Source organism: Trachypithecus francoisi, unplaced genomic scaffold, assembly GCF_009764315.1.
Source record: "Trachypithecus francoisi isolate TF-2019V2 unplaced genomic scaffold, Tfra_2.0 Lachesis_group0, whole genome shotgun sequence".
NCBI classification, from domain to species: Eukaryota; Metazoa; Chordata; class Mammalia; order Primates; family Cercopithecidae; genus Trachypithecus; species Trachypithecus francoisi.
In genome coordinates, this window is record NW_022681453.1 from 159,341,893 (window position 1) to 159,363,123 (window position 21,231).

Below are 21,231 nucleotides of genomic sequence, written 5' to 3' on the forward strand. Positions count from 1 at the left end.
CCAAGCCCTGGCCCAAAGGCCACACACTGAGTGATGACACCGAAGAAGACCGTCTGTGAAAAGGTGGTCCAGACGACCACGAGATGCATCTTGCTTTCCTCTGAATGAAGCTTTGTCTGCAATGGCAACTGGACCCTGGGACTTGGGACACAACACGACATAGAGCCTTCCCTCACAGGAACACCTCCTGGGCTTTCTGGAGCCAGGAAGTCCAAGACAGAGAAGCACAAGTCACTGAGGAAGGCTTTTCTGCGGGTTCCCCATTTCAGATGATTCTGGCCCAGGGCAGGGAAGCTTGTTGAGAAGAGAATTCCTATGTCCTGCCTTCTCTATCAGCACCAATCCACTATATCTTCAATAGGTACCTCCTCCTCCAGAAAGCCATCCTGGTTACCATACCCACTCTAAACTCTCTGTTGTCCTCTGACCTCCTACAACACCGAGCCCCTGGCTATATCACCAACCACTTACTTGAATGTAATTGCTATTCCAGGTACATTTTCTCTCCCTTCTCCATGCTTCTGCTTCTGCTACTTCTCACTCGTGATATGCATCCTCATTACTCTCCCTTCTATATGTTCAAGGCCCAGCTTACCCATAAGTGTACCCTAGCAAAAAGTCTCTTCAATGGCAGATTCCTTGCCTGAACCATCTTCAAGTATCTCCATCCAGCAGCAGATATATCAGTCTGATCTCCACAACCAGACATTCAGGTTTCCTATGCTTTCATTGCTTTCATTTGCTACAAGTCCCTGGTTTTCTTGCCACGGTGGCATGCACATCGGCCTCTCCCTGAGTGATCCTGGGCAGCGTGACAGGAGTTCAGTCCATCCATCTGTCATTTACCAAGTGCCTACTCTGTGCCAGGCCCTGGGGTAGACTCTGGGGGCCCTCAGGGAGTCTCAGACAGTGGGGGTGCCTGCTTTTCTCAGAGCCAGAAGTGATGCAGCGTTAGCATCAGCTGCATCGTTGCTTTTGAGCACAAAAGGTGCTTGTGAGAAGTGACACAGGGCCCAGCTGATGGGCCTGGATGGCACCACTGCAGCCTTTGCATCCTTGTCATTTGTCACCTCCCCCATGATTACTGTGATCACTGACTGTCATCATGCAAATAACAGCAAACATAGCTGAAGTGCCTACATCATCCTCAGTGTTGGAAAGCCTGTACAATCCTGAGCCTGTCATTGAAAGCTAAGAAATGAGCCAAAGGCATTCTCTATGGCTTGAATGCAACAAGAACCAGAAAAGCTGGAAACCTCGGGAGTCAGAACAGCTGAGAAAAAGGTGATGAACAGCCTGGGACACTCAGTGTCCTATCAAATGGGCCCAGCCCTGAGAGCCCAGCGCTGGGCTTGGGGGTGCTTCCTGTGCATGATTTCAGACCACCATTCACAGGACATCCTGCGCAGAAAACTTACACTTTTCTCCTCTAAAAGAAAGCCCAAAACCAAAAGATACCTGTTCCTGGAGAAGCAGGACCCTTGGGAATTTCTAGCTGATTTCTGCTGCCACTACCACGGAGGTACAACTGCTCCTGCAATGCCAGGGAGAGGCAGGAGCACGCCTTTCCTTCCTACTGAGGAGTGTGATGGAGATGAGATTGGAACTGGAGGGGATGTATGGGAAATAAACACAGAGTAGCCCAATCTCAGGTCATGTGAATTATGGCTTCCTGCTGAGGCTCACACACTGCCCTAACAAAAGCCCACTTTCTGAGGTCCTGGCCCCTATTTTGGGGCACACTTCGTCCCTGATCATAAACCACCATTCATGTTGAGATGATCATGACCCATCCCTACCCCGCTTCCAGGAATGAGACCCACCCAGCACAGCTACCAATTATGGTCTTCTCAGCACAACAGGGCAACCCAAATTGTCTGGAAGTAGTGCGAGTGGGGTCACTCTGTCACCTCCAGACAACCATCCACATTGAAAGCATACCCAAAACAGAAAACCCAACAAAAAAATATGGACAAAATAGCTAAACATCCATTTCATTGGAGAATATATATGAGTGGCTAATAAACCCATGAAAAGCACATTAGGGAAATGAAAATGAAAATAAACAATGAGATGCCATGACACACCCACCAGGGTGGTTAAAATTTAAGACTGACAACACCAACTGCTGGTGAGGATGTGGAACAACTGGGGGTCTCATACACTGCTGGAGGAAATGCAAGACACTTCAGCCACTTTTGAAGACAGACTAGCCGTCTCTTACAAATCAAACTTACACTTACCATATTATCCAGTTATTTCCCCAAACAAAATGAACACCTATTTTTCATTTTGTGTTCCCATAAAGACACATACTCAAATATTCACAGTAGCTTTAATTATAAAGGCCAAAAACTATAAGCAAATGTCCACCAACTGTGAAATGGATAAACCAATTGGGATGTATCTATGCAACGGAATACTACTCAGCAATAAAAAGGAAGTATAACACGCCACAAAATGGATGAATCTCAAATACTTATGCTAAGTGAAAGAAGCCAAACAAATAAAGAGTACATGCTCTATGATTCCTTTTCTATGAGCTTTTAGAAAAGCAAAACAATGGAACCGGAAATTCTATCAGTGGTTGCCAAGGATCAGCAGTGAAGTGAGGCACATGACAGGGAAGGGACACAAGTGATGAGAACGATCTATATCAGGTGTGCAGGGTGGCTACACGACCGCACTCATTTGTGAACCCTCATGGAATTGTAATATATGTAAATTATGCTTCAAGAAAGTTTATTTTTTCCAAAAATGGACCCCAACTCAAGTAACTATTTTCACATCCCTTCAAGTCAAGGCAGACATTCAGCGAGCAGGCACTGGCATAGCCATATTTGTTAAAATCCTGAAATGCTTCCACACCTACTGCCAAGTCACTCCTGCCTGAGGCTTCTGAGTTACTCCTGTGCTCTAGTCCTTCTCCGGGTTCTCCTGGATCTCCCTAGGAGATCCAAGAGCAGGGCTAATACCTTCTCAATAGGGAGCCTCCTGGACCAGCTAAGGTGGACATCCTTTCTGACTGTTTAGGGTCATACCGGGTAAAACTGATTTGGGAAAAAATAGATGGTGCAGAGTTGAGCTCTAACTCGGCTGAGGGCCCACTAAGTCACTGACAGGCTTATTGTGTTTAGATCATGCATTCTCAGCAAGGTGAAAACTGATTCTTGGCAAGGAGGAAGACTAAAAAGTTTTAGATCTTATAACGGTTTGTGGCCCACCAAAGGACCTCAGTACATCAACAGATGTCCACAAAATCTGTGCTATTAACATTCACAGAGTGTGGGGTGGTCAGGAAAAAAGTGTCTTAAAAAGGCTCCTTAGGTCAGGCGCATTGGCTCATGCCTGTAATCCCAACACTTTGGGAGGCAGAGGCAGGTGGATTGCCTGAGCTCAGGAGTTCAAGACCGGCCTGGCCAACATGGTGAAACCCTGTCTCCACCAAAAATACAAAAATTAGCCAGCCATGGTGGTGCTCGCCTGTAATCCCAGCTACTCGGGAGGCTGAAGCAGGAGGATTGCTTGAACCTGGGAGGCGGAGGTTGTAGTGAGCTGAGATCGCACCATTGCACTCCAGCCTGGGGACAGAGCAAGACCAAAAAAAAAAAAAAAAAAAAAAAACCTCCTTAGTAGCAGCAACTATGAGAATAAGGAATCAAGTTGAGAAATGCTGGTTTAACTGCTAGAACTTTGTGATAGTGCGAACCTGGACACCACAGCCCCAGCCCCCAGACCTGAGGGTGGAATTCGCACCTGGGAGGCTAACCTGTGCAGAGGGTGTTGTGAGCATGTCTAGGTGGGAAGTAGGAGGTCAATTGGGAATGTGGGAAAGGGGGAGGGGCCACATGAGCCCTCGCAGTCCTTTATGGGACTCCCCTTCTGGGGAAAAGCAGTTGCTCACTCTCCCTCCTATGAAAGCCTTTAACCCAACTCAACTCAGCAAATGCTCAGGAGGATCCCCGAGGACCAGTACCCTGCGAAGCTTAGGCTAAATATATAGAGAGATGGTTGCAACTAGGACGGCACACTCAAGTCTGGCAGAGAGACACATAGAAACCCAAGGACTCCTACCCTTTGCTCCCAACATCTTATCTTTCCGTTCCTATCTGGAGTTCATGATGGGAGAACTACACCCAAAACATTTGGAGTTTTCAACTGGTATAAGTAATGAAGACAATTTCTAAATTAGAAGAAATTAAGTGCTGTAGCTGATTCCCTGGCTGTGTCAAGCTCAGCTGAACCAGAGCCTCCTTGGAAACACTTGCTTTGTACGCTGATACATTATGACAATACTATAATTGTTCTTTCAGTCTTTTCCCAGATATTTAATAACAACGTGAAGTGGGAATTGCAAAGGTCAGTCCTCCTGTAGAATGAGCGTTCTTCTCATTGTCCTTTCCTGAATAGCATCTTCCATTTGCCAGGCTGTTCTATACCAGTGAGCCCTGGTGGTGGAGGCCTGGTGCTGTCAAAGAAGCAGCATCACCTACTCAGGGCAGAATATTCTAGTTTGCTAAATGGTCCAGAGTCACTGTCTTTCTATATCATCTGCATAAATACACACATACACACACACACACACACACATACACACACACTCTTCCTGTGCTACCCATGCTTCAAGCCCAAGAATGGAAAGAATGTTAACTGCCAAAACCAGAGAAACCAGGTGATAAACATATTTGCATACTCACTTGGTCAGTTACTCTTGTGCTTGGTTAGGTGAGAAGATTTATTTCCTATGACCTCAGATCAACAGAGTCACATACCTATGTTAAAACTTTCTTTATGTTGAAAGCTCACAATAGTTCACAAATGGGTCTGTCTTAGTAGGATGCAGTATGTGAGCAAGGACTAGGAAGCAGCAGTGCCCTGAGCTCTCATCTCTCTTTGGCATGTTCCAATGGCCTGCCTGATCTTGTGGTAGTCATTCCTCCTCAGTGAACCTCAGCTGCCACATTCATTAAATGGACCTAATTCGCTGACTGTCTGAATTAGGTCTCTCTTCCAATGCTAAGATCTGTGACTCTTTCTGAAAACATATCAGAGAGCAGCTTTCAGGAACCATTGGATTATCTGGGGCATTTCAGTGTGAGGGTTGCTCAGAAGTCTGCATGCTCAGATAAGGCAGGGAGTAATGGTATTATAATTCAGAACTTGTGTGATGCTGTTAGTGAATGTGCTTCATGTCTAGGCAGGGCTTGGTTTGGTAACTCAGGCACCATAAAAGAGGGCGATGTAGCCCTGGCAGTCTGTGTCAGAGAGTAGCTTTGTACCTAATCCTGAGGGCATGATAGTTGCTAAGGAACCATTGAAATGCAAATGAATTGGCAAATACTTAGCAGCAAGATATCAGAAAAGGGTGGGGAGGAGATGCTCTGAACAAGTTAGTCAGGTGAGTGAAAGGAAAATTACTTTCTCCTGATTGGGAAAAGAAAGCCAAGGGTTTTCATGCAGCTCAGCAGCATTGTGCTACTGTGTTTTTTAAAAAAAATCTGTTCTTTTTCTGCTTAGCTGGGAGTAGAAGAAAGTTGGAGCCAAGAGCAGGGAAGTTGGAAGGGCAAATGGAGCCTTCTTCTGATAAACTCTAAGTACATTTTAGATCACTCTCTCTCTCAAATGGGAAAGAGATATCTGAGGTATGAAAAAGGTAGTCTGCAAATGACTTTGAAGATCTACCATCTTATACAAGACTTAAAACCTAGAGGAAAAAGTACATCAAAAACTGTGAACAAATATTCTACTGATGCAAAATGGAAATTCCAGGTGAGACTAGGCCATAATTGATAATAGTGAAAAAGAAGGGAAATGAGCCAGCTCGTTGCACCTATGAGTATGCATTTCTTTCATTCTTGCTCTCCAATGGATATCCAATTTAAATGCAGTGGTTAAATTCAGATGCTCTGGTATCTACATTGGAATCAGGGGATTACAGTGAGAAATTACGGCTCTTCACCCATCATTTTTCTCATCTTGCCCCTAAATAGGAACCCTCCTCTTTCACTCTAGTTGAGATGCCCTAATCTAAAAATCACTTTACCTTTAACCAAACACCACTGCTATCGGCCTATTCATCACTTTAAATTTGATCATGATGCTCAGGAAGAGAGAGAACATCCCATCAAGAAAGAACCTGTTTGTCCAGCTGTCTCCAGACCTCTCTTCCTGGGTTTTTAACTTTCCCATCACTTTCTGTTTCCCTGCCTTTTCATCTTCAGGACCATCACAGCCACAGATACCTCCTTCTTCTGTCCAGAATTCATATACTTTCCTTTATTGGACCTACCATCTCTCTTACTTGGTTGCACAATTTAGCTGTCCCAGGAAGATTCATAGGTGTGGCCTATCAATCACAAGAATGCCCTCCCAGCACCCACTCTTGCTTCTCCTGGACAAGCACCCTGACAGTTTTATGACCAGCTCTCCCCCATCTCAGGCCAGGCAGCTTGATGGGTCTGAGCTAGCCCTTCCCCCTCAGCTACAGAATTTCATAGACACATGACCCAAGCCTGGCCAATGAGTGTATTTCAATCACCCTGATAATGGAGCTTGGTTCATGGAGAGGCTCAGGACCCAAGGGAAGCCCAGGAGGCAAAACTTCTTCAGCGTTTGCTAGAGCTACAAGGAGTGAGAATTCATCTTTCTGCTGAAGTTTCAAGAGAATATGAGTTTGATGCTGCCAGCAGCCACATGACCATCTCGTGGGAAAGCCTGTCTGAGGATGAAGTCAACATAAATGACTGTGCTGATGAGTTTTCATTCATCCCTGCAGACCCATTCTCTACTTTCTTTTTTTTTTTTTTTTTTGCCATTTTCTATGCCTCTGACCTCTATGAACTGCATCAACCAGACTTTCATGCCCTCTGCCTTCTTGTTGAATTCATCATGTGAGGTGCTGGCAGGAGATGATGTTTAAGAGGAGGAGAAAGGGTTCAAGGAATACAAACCCTCCTCCTTCATCCTCCATGCATGATCTGGGCAGCAGCTGCCTTCCTCTATGTCTCACTCCTGTCAGGGCACTCCTCTCTCATACTGTGGCTCTTGCTAGGTCCTGAGAACATTGGGGAGTATTGGCTTCTCACTATTGTCAGTCCCTGGGTACATCCCCATCCTTATTGGTTCCCTTAATGTTGTTCACACCTCTGCAGAGAGTCTCTTCATTAAACCCTCTTCAGTAAGAGAGTTTCTCAACCCTGTGGGAGTGCTGTTTTCTGCCAGGACCTTGGCAGATACAGACACAGAACTAAGGAATGAAAACAGGGAGTCAGTCTTGAGACAGCACTGGTGCCCTGGATATAATCATAACCAAAGTCCTAAACTTTTTTTCTCTCTCTCTCTCTGTCTCTCTCTCTCTCTCTCTGTCTCTGTCTCACACAAGCACACACATACACTCCTTCCCCAAATCCTTCCCACTCTAAGTCTGACCCTCTCATTTGGTTTCTCCAAGCAGCTGATGTGTAACCGCTATACCACATCCATCAGAGTCTATCATACGCCCTATTACAGCCTGTAGTCTGCGTGGCTCTGTCTCCCCCACCAGTCTATTCATCAGTGAACTCCCTGAAGGAAAGTCTGTGTCTTCTTTATCTTGGTGTTTTCCATTCCAAGTACAATGCTTCTCATGTAGATGCTCAATAAATGTGTTCTGAGTGAGTACTTGTGACACTGGTGGCTCCTAGGCAGTGCTGACAGTTCTGTCTCTCTGCCCTCACTCCCCATTTGCCTCTGTAAAATGTGAGCTCTCAAGTCTGGAAGTGGCTCTGGCCTTACTTGGACACCCCAGAGATGGGGATGCATCATCTCTCAAGGCAGCCTATTCCATCTTGGTTCAGTTTGACTAAAAAGAATTTTGTAATCAAGCCAAAATCTATCTCCCATGCAGAGTAAAACCTAAGCCACTTGCTAAGAATGCATTTCAAGTATTCACAAAGAGGTCCTCCCTTCCCCTGTTTTAAGTTGTCCAAGCCTGCACCCATCACTCTCAGTCACATCATTCGTTTACTCCCTTTATAGTTCTTTCCTGAAATTATATATACATTATTTGTCTTTTTCATGTCTGTCGGTTCCCCCAATAGCATGTATGCTCCCAAGGGCTGTAACATTTCTGGTTTTTCGCATACTGCCTGGTACATAGTAGGAGATTAACAATATTTGTTATTAAGTGTTGAATGAATGAGGTATCATATCTCCACCCCCTTCCCACCCTTCCCCTAAGTCCCTTTCTAGGTTTCTCTAAATCATTGTTCTCCTACCTCTCCTAAAATATTTCAGTTATTAATTGTTCCAACCCCAAACTTAGTGGTTTTCCACAATTACTACATTTATTTTGTTCAGGAATCTGCAGTTTGGACAGTGTTCTGTGAGGAAAGCTTGTCTCTCCCTACTCAGAGTTAGCAGGGGTGCCTGGAAGGATGGGGTTGCAACAAACTGAAGACTCTTTCATTCACACTTGGCCTCTCATGCTGGCTGTGGGTTGGGACTTGAGCTGAAGCTGGCGCTAGAAATTCTACATGACCCCTTCATGTTACCTGGGTCTCCTGACAATATGGTAGCTGGGTGACAAGGGCAAGTATTTCAGGAGAAACAGAGAGAGTTAGGTGGAAACTGTGTTGTCTTCTATGACTTCACCCCAAAGTTATGCAGAAACACTTCTGCCATATTCCATTCATTACAGTGAGGCCTAAGGCCAACCCATACTCAAGGGGGAAAGGAATGAGGCTCCACATTTTGATAGGAAGAGTATAAAAAAATTGCAGATATGTTTTAAATGACTACATAGGACATGATCTCAGGTTTTTAAGTGTTTGTTGATCTTTTCTTTCTTGTTATTTATTCATTATGTCACACTTATTGACACCTCCTATGTGCCATGTGCTGGGGGTGCTATGTGCTGGGGATGCCATGACAATCAGGATAGAACCCATGCTTCAGAGGTTCACTGAGCTGTAGGGTATCCAGCAAAATAAACACACAACTGGAGACCAGTGTGGAATGCGATCCTATAGAGGGAAGCAGAGGCGGCTGTGGGGACACGCAGAGGGCAACCCAATCCAGCATGGGGCAGGAGAGAAAGCCTTCCAGGAAGAAGTGATCACTGTGGTGAATTCTGAAGAATGATTTAGGGTTAGCCAGAAAAGAACAGTAAGACTTGCAACACAAGCAGAGCAAGCAGGTGCAGACTCAGAGGCACATGGGGCAGATGAGTCAGAATGGCCTCTGTGTGGGTGAAGGGAAGGAGATGCCCAGGGCATGTGCATCTGTGCAGCATGTGCACCTGTGGACATGTGTGTGTACACGTGTACCTGTGTGGAGCTGGGAAAGGAGGTGCTGCTGGGCAGGAGGGCAGGAGGCAAGGAGGACCCAGGTGATGTAGGGTCTTATGATGATTGGCCCTGAAGGTGCCAGGGAGCCAGCAACGGATTGACACCTGTGGTGTGACCGGGATTAAACCAAGTACTACACTATCGTCCAACACCCGAAGTGTGTTCTGACCAGTGCCTGCCCCAGGTCTCTGAGCACCTGTCCAAAATGTGGTGGATTTTCTGATACTGACACCTTGTTCCTTGCCATCTAGTTTACAGCCTGCATTCCACCATCCCAGACCATTTGGAGGCATTGTCAAAGGAGCTGAGAGCGTCCCCGGATGGACTTTCTGGTCCTGTGACAATGGCCCCCAGGAGCAGACAGCCCTGGTGCAACCTGCACAGATAGTTCAGGAGCAAGAATTCACGTGAAACCACCCGGAATGAGGCCCCTTCCCAATCCCCCACCCCCAGCTCACCTCCCGGCTCCAGCGTCAGCATCAATGAGAAAGCCAAGGGTAAAGGTCCTATGTTGATGTGCTGGAAAAATACCAAGAGGAAAACAACAGAACAATTAACTGCCGGGCCCAGCTGCCTTTCACAGATAAGGCATTCTCTCTGCTGCCACCATCAATGAAGCCACCTGCAATTATTCCTCATCCTCCTGCTCAGCCCTTTCCACTGCCATGGCTCCAAGGGGGACTGGCCACTGTCCAGTGGGACTACGATACTGAGGGATTTCTCTCCTCAACATCCCCCAACATGTTCTTCCATGCTCAAAGCTGATGCTAAATCCTAGTTTCCTCCTCTAATGTCATAAGTCTGCACCTGGCCAGATGGAAAAAAGCAGTCAGAGCTCGAGAAACAATATGGCCCCAGGTCAAGGGTAAGCAGGACAGAGTCCACAAAGAAGAAGTCGTAGAAGTGCCCAAAGACAAACAGCAGCAGCTGGTCCTTCCTCTGAAATGTGAGCCTATGGAAGGGAGTACCAGAAGGCCTGTACTGTGCCCTGATTCCCCCCGCCAACACACACCCACCAAGATTCAGGCACAGATGCCAACTGCAGCCATCTAAGCAACACAGCTTATCAAAGACAATATCTAGACAGACATTGATATGGTTTAGCTATGTCCCCACCCAAATCTTAACTTGCGTTGTATCTCCCAGATTTCCCATGTGTTGTGGGAGGGACCTAGGCCAAGGGAATTGAATGCATCATTGGGGCCCGTCTTTCCCGTGCTATTCTGGTGCTAATGAATAAGTCTCATGAGATCTGATGTGTTTATCAGGGGTTTCCACTTTTGCTTCTTGCTCATTTTTCTCTTACAACTGCCATATAAGAAATGCTTTTCGCCTCCCACCATGATTCTGAGGCCTCCCCAGCCATGTGGAGCCGTAAGTCCAATCAAACCTCTTTTTCTTCCCAGTCTCAGGTATGTCTTCAGCAACAGCATGAAAATGGACTAATACAGACATGCAGTAAAAAAAAAAAAAAAAAGCCAATAATGACCACAGTGGGGGTCTGACTGGCAGAGGCACATGGGAAAGGCAATGTGCAACAGGGAAATGCAAACCGAGAAGGTAAAAGTTTTCCTCCAGCTGTGGAATAGGTGGGACAGCTCCAAAGAGTGAGAAGAGAGTCTGGCCACAGGGTCCGAGCATTGACACCAGAGCAAGACTGTCTGTACCTTTGATGGCACCTGGCAGGACAAGGATAGACAGCTCCTGGTTAACACATGCTCACTGATTTAATTCACAAATAAGCAAAGTTAAATGGAAAAGGTGACTGAACTGGGAGGCAGAGGCCCAGGGAGTTCGGCAAACTTTAGTTTGAAACTTCGCTCTTGAGCCAGTTAACTTCTCAAAGCCTCAGCTACCTCATCTGTAAAATGGGAGAAAGAATGCTTAGATGCAAAGGGTATGGGGACCAATACATATAAAGGGACCAGCACACGACAGTGCTCAATGAGTGGTTGGGAGCATAATCTAATCCTGGATCCAGCATTGCCAGCCTGTAGGGCTCCTGGAAAGTTTCTTCCCTTCCCTGAAACTGACCTCCAGTCCTGCTTCTGACATGTCAAAACTGTGCAGACAAGCCTGACCCCTTGCTGGCTCCCTCAGGCTTACACGGCCCCTGTAATCAGTCCCAGGGACCTTAGAAGCTACTGCCAAGCTACAGCCTTGGGCCCCTGCTCCCCTCACTTGTCCCCTCCCTTTCTGACCACCTGCCTCTGCCCATTTCTCTGTTCATTATCACCTTCACAGGGAAATGGAGAAGCAGAGCGAGGAGGTTAAATTCAAATCGGTCATTTTGTCACTTGCCGCCAGGAAGTGGGAGGGGAGAGATGAGAGGCGCAGGGCCTCAGGTGCAATCTGTGGGCAGAAATGAGTCCTGGTAATTCTCAGAAAGTCTCCTATGTGTTTCTACATTGGCCCAGTTCTGCTACAGAGAACTCTGGGGGAACCTTCCATGAGCACCCTCCTTAAGCAGCTGCTAGTGGTGCTGTCTGCAGGTGCTGGGATTTCGCCTGACCTGGAGAAACATCTGTACTGGTGATGGGGGGTGGGAAACAGGACCTTCTTTATCACCTTTTCCCTGTTTTCACAAGTAGATCATCCTGAAACCTGAATCACCAGCAGGGTCATTATAGTGTAGTGAAGGGCCCCCCGATCTTTAGCTTTGGGCATCCTCCCACAGAGCTAACACTCCATGCTTGCTGGAGAGTGAGTGAGCAGATGAATAAGATGCTTTTCCTGCCCTAGAAGGCTGAGAGCATAATGAACCATTTGCTAGGCTGTCGAAATGAAATCTTCTCATTCACAAAGTTGGAAGTAAACATACAAGTCAGTTACAGTGAGAGGCATCTGGCAGATAATGCTACATGGTACCAGTGGGGACCATGACCCCAATCTTGTCTGCACCACCTGCACAATCCTGGGCCTGCTGCTGGCCGGTAGGAGGTCCCTAGAGTACAGTCTTCCCCATGGAGGGCACTAGGCTTTCTCATGGAGGGCACTTAGCCTTCTTGATGTTGGCTAAGCTCACTCTTTCCTATCTCTGATACCTGAAAATCAGATGCTGAGCTGCCTCCTACAGAACCCCTGACAGGCTACGAAGATCCATGCCCTGCCTATGATTTGCCAAAGGGTCACCATGCCTCAGATTGGACTTTATCTACAATTGTCAGCCCCTGCTTCTACAACTGCTTCTACCCTGGGGTGTGCATCCACTCCAAGTCCCTGCTACTCTCTCTACCATAACGATCCTTCCTCCAGTCTATTCAACAACAAGAAAAGCGCGGCACAAGGAGGGACAGAGCTAACCCTGCACTTGTTTGCTTCCTGTACTTTAAGTCAGATAGAAAGTGGTTTTCCATCAACAAAGAAGAACCAACCCATTGCCCTCCAGGCCTCCCTGGAAAGTGTGTTACCAACTTTCGAACCCTCAGGGGAATGATCAACAAAAGCTGGCAAAGTGGCTCTAATACATCAGATATCAGGGACCTCTGATGGAGCAGATGGTCTGATCTCACCCCTCAATGCCCCCCACCCAAGCATAGTTAAGCACTCTGACACGAGGGCCCCACCTACAGATACCGCTTGAAAAGGAATCTGCAGAAGTTGAGGAATTTCTCATGCAAAATTTTGCTTTTAAATATGAAATCTTTCCCAAGGCGTTACTTTATTATTACAGTAATTTCCTCAGAAGGGCAGACATCCAATGCTCTGTTTCTCCACCATCTTTGGAGACATTGAAATCTGACAGAAATATTCAAGTTGCTTAAGTGGCTAGTGCAGAAGAGGGAGACATAAAAAGAGCTCTTCCAAGGAATGCAGACTCCTGGAATTCAGGTGCAGGAAGACGCTCTTGACAGTCAATGGAGGATAGGTAAGGGTTCAGTGTGCCCCCTCCACTGCCCCCAGAACACATGGGGTCCCAGGTTTATCTCCTTTGGGGACACTTCTCTGATGATCATTTCTTCTTTGGGAGGGCTGGTGAGGGCAGAGAGAGGACAAATATACCAGTCCTTATTAGAAAGTGTGCTGCAGGACAAGTCTCCAGCCTTGTATCTAAGAGTGTATAGGGCTGCAATAGGGGTGGGAATAGTGGGGTAGGAGTAAGGTGCAGAGAGGGAGCTATATAGAAACTGGAGCTTGATCTGAAGTGTTGAGATTGTCTGAACATTTTGCTCATCTCTTCTTGCATGACGATGGAAACCTAAGCCCCCAGTAGCCAATGAAGTCCCCAGTGCCCAATGGCAGAGTCAGCACTAGAACCCTTCCCACCCCTGGATTCCAGCTGATATAAGTCTTCCTTCATGCAAAGCCTTCAAAAGTGGTGGAGTAAGGTGACTAAAAATATAGACTACAGAGCCTGACTGCCTGGGTTCAAATCCAGGCTTGGCCACTTACTAGCTGTGTGACCTTATCAAATTGCTTAACTACTCTATATCTCAGTCTTCTCACCTGAAAAATGTGAGAGGAGTTGATTATAATAATACCCACCTGATAGGTTTTGTAAGGATTAAGTGAATTAGATCTCATTAGCAGTTTCCAAATATACTGGTGCCAGGCTGTCTGCATGTGAATCATTGGGGCCCTTCGGTAAAATGCAGATCCCCAGGCCATTCTGATTCAGCAAGTGCTGAGTTGGGCAAGACCTACCAGGACTTCCGACAGCAACCTGGTTTAGAAACATTCCCCTTGGCAGTGTTTCCAGGAAGCACATACATCAGGATCTTCGGGAAAGCCCACTTAAAATGCTGATTTTTAGGATCCATCCAAACCTGCTGAGCTTTTAGGGTTAGGACCCGGAAGTTTGTAGCAAACTGCCCAGGTAACACACTACCTGAAATCTGGGAAACACTACTTGAGCTGGTATTCCCCTCTTTGGGCTTCCAAAATTGTCCCTACCTTTTGCCCATGCTAGAAAAGAACTATGCATCTAAGCCTTAGTGATACTAAGAACATTTAAAGATTAACTATATATTATTTTAAATTTAGTAATATACATTTTTTTATTTTAATACCATCTTACTTTCTTTTCAATCTTGTACAGAGTATGTCCTTATATTGGTTATTACTTGTCCCTACCCCTATGGTTAGAATAAGCGGGTGTCATGACCCACTCAACACAGAAAGACACTGTGGCCAGGTGAACTGGGTAATTTTTCCAAGCAACAGAGCTGGGAGATGAAAAGGCAGGTGGAGTACTCTGGCTTCATGATCCTGCTGTCACCACCCATGTTGATTCCATCTCTATCCTCATGGCCAGACCTCCCTCGTGACCCATATATTCCTTTCATTGCCCCAAGATCACAAAATTTATTCAAGCAACTAAAGAACATGTAGTTTCTACTAAATAGGAAGTACACATGCTAGATCCAGAGGAGTGGGTCATGGTGCTGTCCTGTGTCCCTTAGCATCGCCCTTCTTCTTTGGTCCTATTTGCTTTATCAAAGATTACTTCTCAATGGGTAAAATTAAATGAGAGCCACACCATGCCTCTGTGCCTCTGCCTCATGGGCTTTTCTTAAAGCACATCTTGGTCATCAGTACCCATTCTTGTAAGTAAACAAAGTAAGGGCTCTGAGATCTGGATCTGGGTTGCACAAGTCAACAGCATGCAGAAGGGACTGGAGCCGGACACTGTGTGACCTGGAGGCCCTCCCCATGCTCGGGAGCATCACAAGCTGCTGGCTTCCACCAACGCAGAAGGTTTGAGCTGGGACTGAATCTGGGCCTCTGCAGTTGTTTACATTGCCAAGACTTTTCCCAAGCCATTGCCCAGAGCTGCATTGTCCTCCCTCGCCAGCATTCCATGCGTGGCTTGAGGAGGCAGCTCCACAAACACTGAGTAATGGTGATCATTCCACGTTACACAGAAAATAAAATCAGCTAATACATGGAATTTTCTCAAATTTACTTTTCTTTCTCAGACATTTTTAAAAATCTTTGGTGCCTGCTAATGCTTACAGGCTCAAGCACGTTCATGGACACCCAAAACAGATGCACACATAGCAAACAAATACTAACAGAAAACGCAGAAACAGCCAATCACTGCCTAGCCTTGTGTTCTGTTGAAGACACGTGGGCTTAGTTTGGGGTTTTCCACCACAAACAGGTAATGGAAATGTAACTGTGTCCAAAATGTGTGCAGTGAAATTCAGTGCCCTAGCATTTCACACTGGGGCATGCCACAAAGGGGCACAGTAATTTAGTCGTGCACTCATGCATCAACAATGCCTACTGGGAAACCACTACTTGTCAAACCTTGAGAAATCTACTACCCAAATACATGTGGACATCCAAGGGTGCCAGGGCCAGGACTTCACTCTAGGCTACACAAAAGAGCAGGTCTCCTGGGAGTATTCCCATCAGTCAGTGTGCCGCACTCTGAGGCCTTCTGCAGGTGCATGGGTACTCCCTGGACACAGGGAGTGGGACTGGGAGACTGCTTCCAGCAGTTAGCAATTCCAGGTTGCCACCTCCCAGGACGGCCAATGTGCTTAGTCCAGGGATGCCTCTCTCTGAAGGTGGGTGTCCTCTGCTGCTGTAGCAGAGCCTCCAGAGAAGCCTGTGTTTCCAGATCCTATCCCAAAGGGCACAAGACAAGGGGCAGCTCAGAGAATGCAAGCCGTTGCCTTAACTTCACAGACACCAGCAGCCCATTCTCAACAAGCTCTCAGAGCAGGTGGGAAAAGGCACCAGTGGGCTTGAAGAGGCAGTTGTTTGTCAGGACGCTAAGCAAAGAGGCCTAGCTTTGTGTCCAGAAGGCAGAAGGATGTCAGCATTCTTGCCAGCACAGCCTGCCTTACTCCTTTCTGAAGACAGACTTAGCCCCAGCGAACCTTTTCCCTGTAGTGGCATCTCCCTCCTCACAAAGCAGAACTGGCTGGAAATGCGGGAGTGTGGGGGGAAAGGAGGGAAGAGGAGCTTTCTTTCAGTCTGCGTTTCCTACCCCCTAAATCAACAGCCCTCCTGCCTGAGGATGGGATGTGAGCCCCGTTCCCTTCCCTCCCCTCCTCTGCCCCTCTGGCCAAGAAACAACCAGACCCTGTCCTCCTTCCTTCCACCCAGGCAGGGGGTGTCTTAAGGTCCTGCCTTCCTCTGGCCACATCTCCTCACCTGGCCCATGATTGTCACTGTCCCTTTGTCCCTGCCCTGGCCTGGGCTGAGGACCCGCCAGACCTCAGAGCAATTTGCCCTGGGTGCCAAGGCCTCACTGAAATTCCACCGCAGCCCCCAGGAGAAAGCAGACAGACACATGAGTGTCTGAAATCAGCAGGGAGAGGCGCCCCCTGACCACAGCCGAGTTTCGGAAGGATCTGCTGTCCGTAGGCAGCTCATTGATCCACTTTCTAATCACTATTCCTCACTCATCACGAACCAAATAACGCTGGCCCCAGCCCAGCCAGGCAGGCGGGAAGACGGCTCCGTGTGTAGAGAGTAGAAAATGAGCCTGCCTGTGTTCATTCTAGGAGAGGAGGGAGTGAATGGTTCCTAATATCCCTGCGTACTGAGTAGGGACAAGGGGGCTGCTTTAATATTCTGCTGAATGTGGCGTTTCTTTTAACCCTTGCTGGAGAGATTTTCAGCCCACAGAGTCAGGCTCCTTCCTGTCAGGCCACTGGCAAAGTTTCCCGGCTGCAGTAAGAGAAGCCACAGCACCAGGGGTAAGTGGCTCCGGAAGGCCTGGGCGTCAGGGCCCTGCATACCTGGTTGGGATCCGACACAATGGCACCTGCGGGCAGCTTCCAGCAAGCAGACAGGGATCTCTGGCTAGCCAAGAAGAGGGGCAGGGAGGAAACTGACCACGTCCTGATGCCTGCTGTGTTTCTATACGTTTGCTCTCCAAACTATTTCGCTTGCATGCACAGGAACCCAATGCCGACAGCACGCTCCCCAAAGTGGGCACCCATCGCCTCTCAGAGACCCGGCCACTGAACCCCTGGGGGCGCAAAGAGCAGCGGGCCAGACCCTGCCTCGGATAGGCATGACGCCGCCCCAACGCTGTAAGTACAGTCTGGAATTGCCCTTGCAAATGCGCTCTCCGGGCTTTCCTGCCCGATTTGGGGGTATATATCCCCTTGAATTTCCAATTTCAACTGCTCCCACACGTGTCTCTCAATAAGTCAAACCCAGGCATCCCTGCTCCAGTGTGTTGACGGCGCTCCACACGGCTCCAGTCTCCTCCTGCACGTTCCAAAAGCAAACCCTTCCTTGCTCCCCTTCCTACAAAGCCCAGCAGTCCCTGAGGGCAGCAGGAGACGGAGGGCAGACAAAAAGCCACCTTCGGAAAAGCAAGCGAGAGCTTTCTAGGCATTAATCGCCGCATCCCCCACGCCGCCACCAGAACAAACGTGGGATGCGGTGGTCTTCGCCAAAAGGGTAGGGAATCTTAGCCGCGCCTCAGGGCCCGGAATGCCCCTCCAGCTTCACTTCCAGAAGGGTAGCGCTTTCCGGAATGGCGGAGGGCACCAAACCATGGTGTTTGGGGGAGTTTACACTGGGCAACCGGTCATAGTTTTGCGAGGAACGGGTAACAAGCGGAGCGAGCTCCCAGATAGGAACGCTATGCGGGCGCCAGGAGCTGCGTCTCCCCGGTTTGGAGTCCTCCAGAGGAGTTCCACCCGGCGTAGGACACCGGGAAGTGGGGCTGCTAGCCGGACTGCCGCAGCGCATCACCCCTAGAGTTGGTTTTCTCCCGACAACTCCAACTCGGCTCTCCCACGGAGCTGTGTTCCCAGGAGACTGCCGCGGCCGCTGCTAGGCTGCGAAGAATGGGGGCGGGGGAAGGGGCGGGAGGCGGGGAGCTGGGCCGGGATTTCCCACAGGGATTCGCGAGCGCTACCGAGCGCCCAGGCTCCCTGCTGCGCCGGGCACTGTGTCTTTGGAGCGCGCTTTCCAGCCACCAGCCGGAGGCACCGCCAAGTCCGAGCTGGCAGAGAGTGAGGCTGCCCGACGACTCCCGGCCGCCAAGCCTCCCCTTCGGCATGGTGGAGAGGCTGGGAGACTTTAGGTAGGACCGACCACTCACCCCAGCCCACTCCTGTTCCAAGGCTCAAGAGGCGAAAAGGCTGTCCACCTCTCCCCGACTGACCCTGGAAACGTGCAGTCCCGCAGGCGCCCGGACCTCCAGACTGGTCCCCAAGTGTACGGCCAATGAACTCGACCCCTCTCCTTCGGCGGCCACTTGCGGGGTACCAGGGCAGAGCTTCTCTGGCCCCCGCGGGCAGTGCTTGCACGCCGAGCAGAGTCCACGAGCCCGTGGACCGCGAGCTGGGGAAAGGGAGGTGGCGCGCGGCTGCTCAGAAGCGCATCCGTGCCTGGGAGCAGACGGGCGCCAGTACTCCAGGAGCCGGATGGCCAGAGGCACCCCTTTCTCCTCAACGCCTAGCTTCGGCTCTGCCCAGAGCTAAGGAGCCTGCACCGCAATGCAGCGGGCTCCGCGCTCTCCGAGCGGGGGCTGCGGGAGACCTAGGCTGCCAGGGAGTGCCGGGGCGAGGAAACCGGAAGACTCAGCGAGTCAGTTTCGGGCGCTAAGAGCCAGCTGGGGGCGCGCTGGTGGGTGCCGCCCAAGCCCCGCGCTCGGCAGCGGCCGAGGCTCCCACACCTCCTTGCCCTCGGGTCCGGCACTGCAAAGCAGTTAGAGAAACCCCGCGAGCCGCGGAGCACAGCAGTCCTGAGGCGGCAGGTACCAGCAGCCAACTTGCTCCGTGGAGGGTACGTTACCTTCCATTGCGGCCACTGCGGATGCCAGGAGGAGCAGTAGCAGACAATCCAGGGCCATAGCTGGCCGGTGGCCCCCAGGCCGAGCCCGAGCTGAGGAAGCAGCGCCGGGAGAGCGCCGCGTCCCGGGGCGCCGCTGCGCTCCCCGCGGGTGGCTTTTCGGTATCCTTTCGCGCTCTCGCCGGGACCGGACTTCCCGGAGCGCTGCGTGGGCGTGGGCAGGAGTGTGCGCGCGTGGGGCGGTGCGGGCGCGCGTGGGTGTGGGTGTGCATGTGTGTGTGTGTGTTTATGGGAGAGGTGGGTGTGTGCGTGCGTGTGTGAGAGAGGGCGAGGGAGAACGAGCCTGGGAGAGCGCGCGAGAGCGAGTGCGTCCTGGTGTCACATTGCGAGCTACAGCGGAGCCTACGGGAGGACGGAGCCGACCAGACTGACGCGGGAGGGAGCGGGATCCCCCACCATCAGCTCTCTCCCCACCCCTAACACCTCCTGTCCAATCAAGGAATCAAACCTGCAAAATTCCCCCGGCCAATCAGGCGCGAGCACCTCCTTACACTGGCATTGTTAGTTTAAGAAAAACTTTTGCTTGCGAGGCTGTGCGGGAGGGCTCGGAAGACGCTACGAGGGGTCCGGGCTCCCCCTCGTGGTGCTCTCGGAGAACCGCAGCGGTCCGCCCAGCTCACTCTGTCCCCACCTAGGGGGCCCAGTGAAAGAGCTGTGGAGGCCTCATGCCCTTACATCCCACCCAGGACTGAATGCGCTTTAAATAATCAAATGAGCCTTCTTTCATCTTCTCTGTGACAAGAGCACTCTGCCTACCCTGTTTATAGCAACTCCAGGGACGCACCAGTGCCTGTCCTGCAGAGCTCTTAACTGTCTAGCATGGGTTGGTATTTACTAATCAATTTTGTTTATCGCTGGGTCTCCCCCTTATTAAAATGGGGTCAGCGTTTTCGGATTCTTGCCTATTTTGTTCCCTACAAAATCCCCAGTTCACAGAACAGTGTCTAGCCTGTGGGAGGCATAATACATGTCCGTTGAAAGAATGAATACTGTTCAGATAACCTGTGGGCCCTTGCTCCAGGGTCCACAGGGAACCGAACTTGCTTCCTGTCCAACATTTCGCAGTACTTTTTCTGCAGAAACCTCTGGTTGCCTTTAGTGTTCACTTACCAATGCATTGTGAACTTCCACAGAGGGCCCTGACCCCAGAGGACAGCTCAGCGGGGGGAGACCAGGAGTCGCATAGCTATAAAACAGCAGAGCCGGCAAGAGGGCTCTCCCAGGCCTGCACAAGGCGAGGTGTATTGTTGCTGCGGGCCAGGCCTTCAGTGTGGGTGGGAAGGACTTAGGCAGCAACCGGGGATGCAGCCTTGGAGATAGGAGCAATTCTCCCAGGCTCAGCTCTCGCAGCTACACTTTATCTTCCTGTTTCTAGAGATGGTCAAGGATTCCAAATAGAAACTCACCTTGAGGCTGTTATATGTTATGCTGGAGATGTGCCCTTCCTTCCTCCCCTGCCCCCCTACAAACCTGATAATAGTCTGGCCCTACAGGGTCAGGGATGACCCGTTAGGTACCCCCCTCCTCCTCCTAGGCCTCTCACCTTGGAGGCACCAAGCCTTTCTCCTGGTCTGTTAATGAGTTAACAGCAGGCAGATGTGATGGTTCTCTTTGGGATGACTCTCCTTTCTGGGCTTTTCTAAATCAGTTCCCCCCCACCCCCGCCTCTGCGTGTCTAGTCTCTCCTTTGCTGGGACTGCTTCCTCTCCACCACAGCCAGACTCAAGTCCCCCAATCCTGACAATTTTTTCCTTCCCTGGCTCTGACTCAGGTTGCCTTCCTCCTCCCCTCCCCTCCCTTCCACCCCACCTCTGTGCCTGAAGGGAAGATGTTATCAACCTCCACCTCCTCATCATCCACCTTAATGCCATGTTAGCTGCCCTCTGTGCCTCCACACCACCCACTGTGTCCTGATGTCCCTGGAACCACCTGATGTCACCCTGGGCAACAACCTGCTCCTAGTTAGCCGTCATCCTCCTGCACCGTCAGCACCCACTGACACTGGTGTCCAGTAGTTCTTCTGGGGCTCTGGCCCAGTTTCCATGTTCCAGCTTCTCCTCCTACCCATCTTGTCACTTCTTTCTGTTCTCTCTGTTACCTCTTCAGCTCCCAAGAGAGGTATCCCCCAAACTCC

At 49.7% G+C, this 21,231-nt stretch overlaps 2 protein-coding genes across 2 annotated transcripts in view; one reads left to right on the top strand and one right to left on the bottom strand.

Moving 5' to 3' along the window:
* EPHB1 (EPH receptor B1) overlaps nt 1-19,534 on the bottom strand; it is a 453,710-nt gene extending 434,176 nt beyond the window's left edge. Inside the window, exon 1 of the mRNA XM_033212584.1 lies at nt 19,041-19,534. Coding sequence (XP_033068475.1) covers nt 19,041-19,098 — 58 coding nt within the window. The 5' untranslated portion in view covers nt 19,099-19,534. The remainder of the gene's footprint in view (nt 1-19,040) is intronic.
* Nucleotides 18,155-19,981, top strand: LOC117084153. The gene has a single exon (XM_033212585.1). It carries the CDS (start codon nt 18,471-18,473, stop codon nt 18,849-18,851), a length of 381 nt encoding a protein of 126 aa, XP_033068476.1. The 5' UTR covers nt 18,155-18,470; the 3' UTR covers nt 18,852-19,981.
* The last annotated feature ends 1,250 nt before the right edge of the window (nt 19,982-21,231 follow it).

What these genes read in the sequence shown, in the direction of transcription:
- LOC117084153 (XM_033212585.1), top strand. Translation starts at nt 18,471, where the DNA reads ATGAACTCGACCCCTCTCCTTCGGCGGCCACTTGCGGGGTACCAGGGC.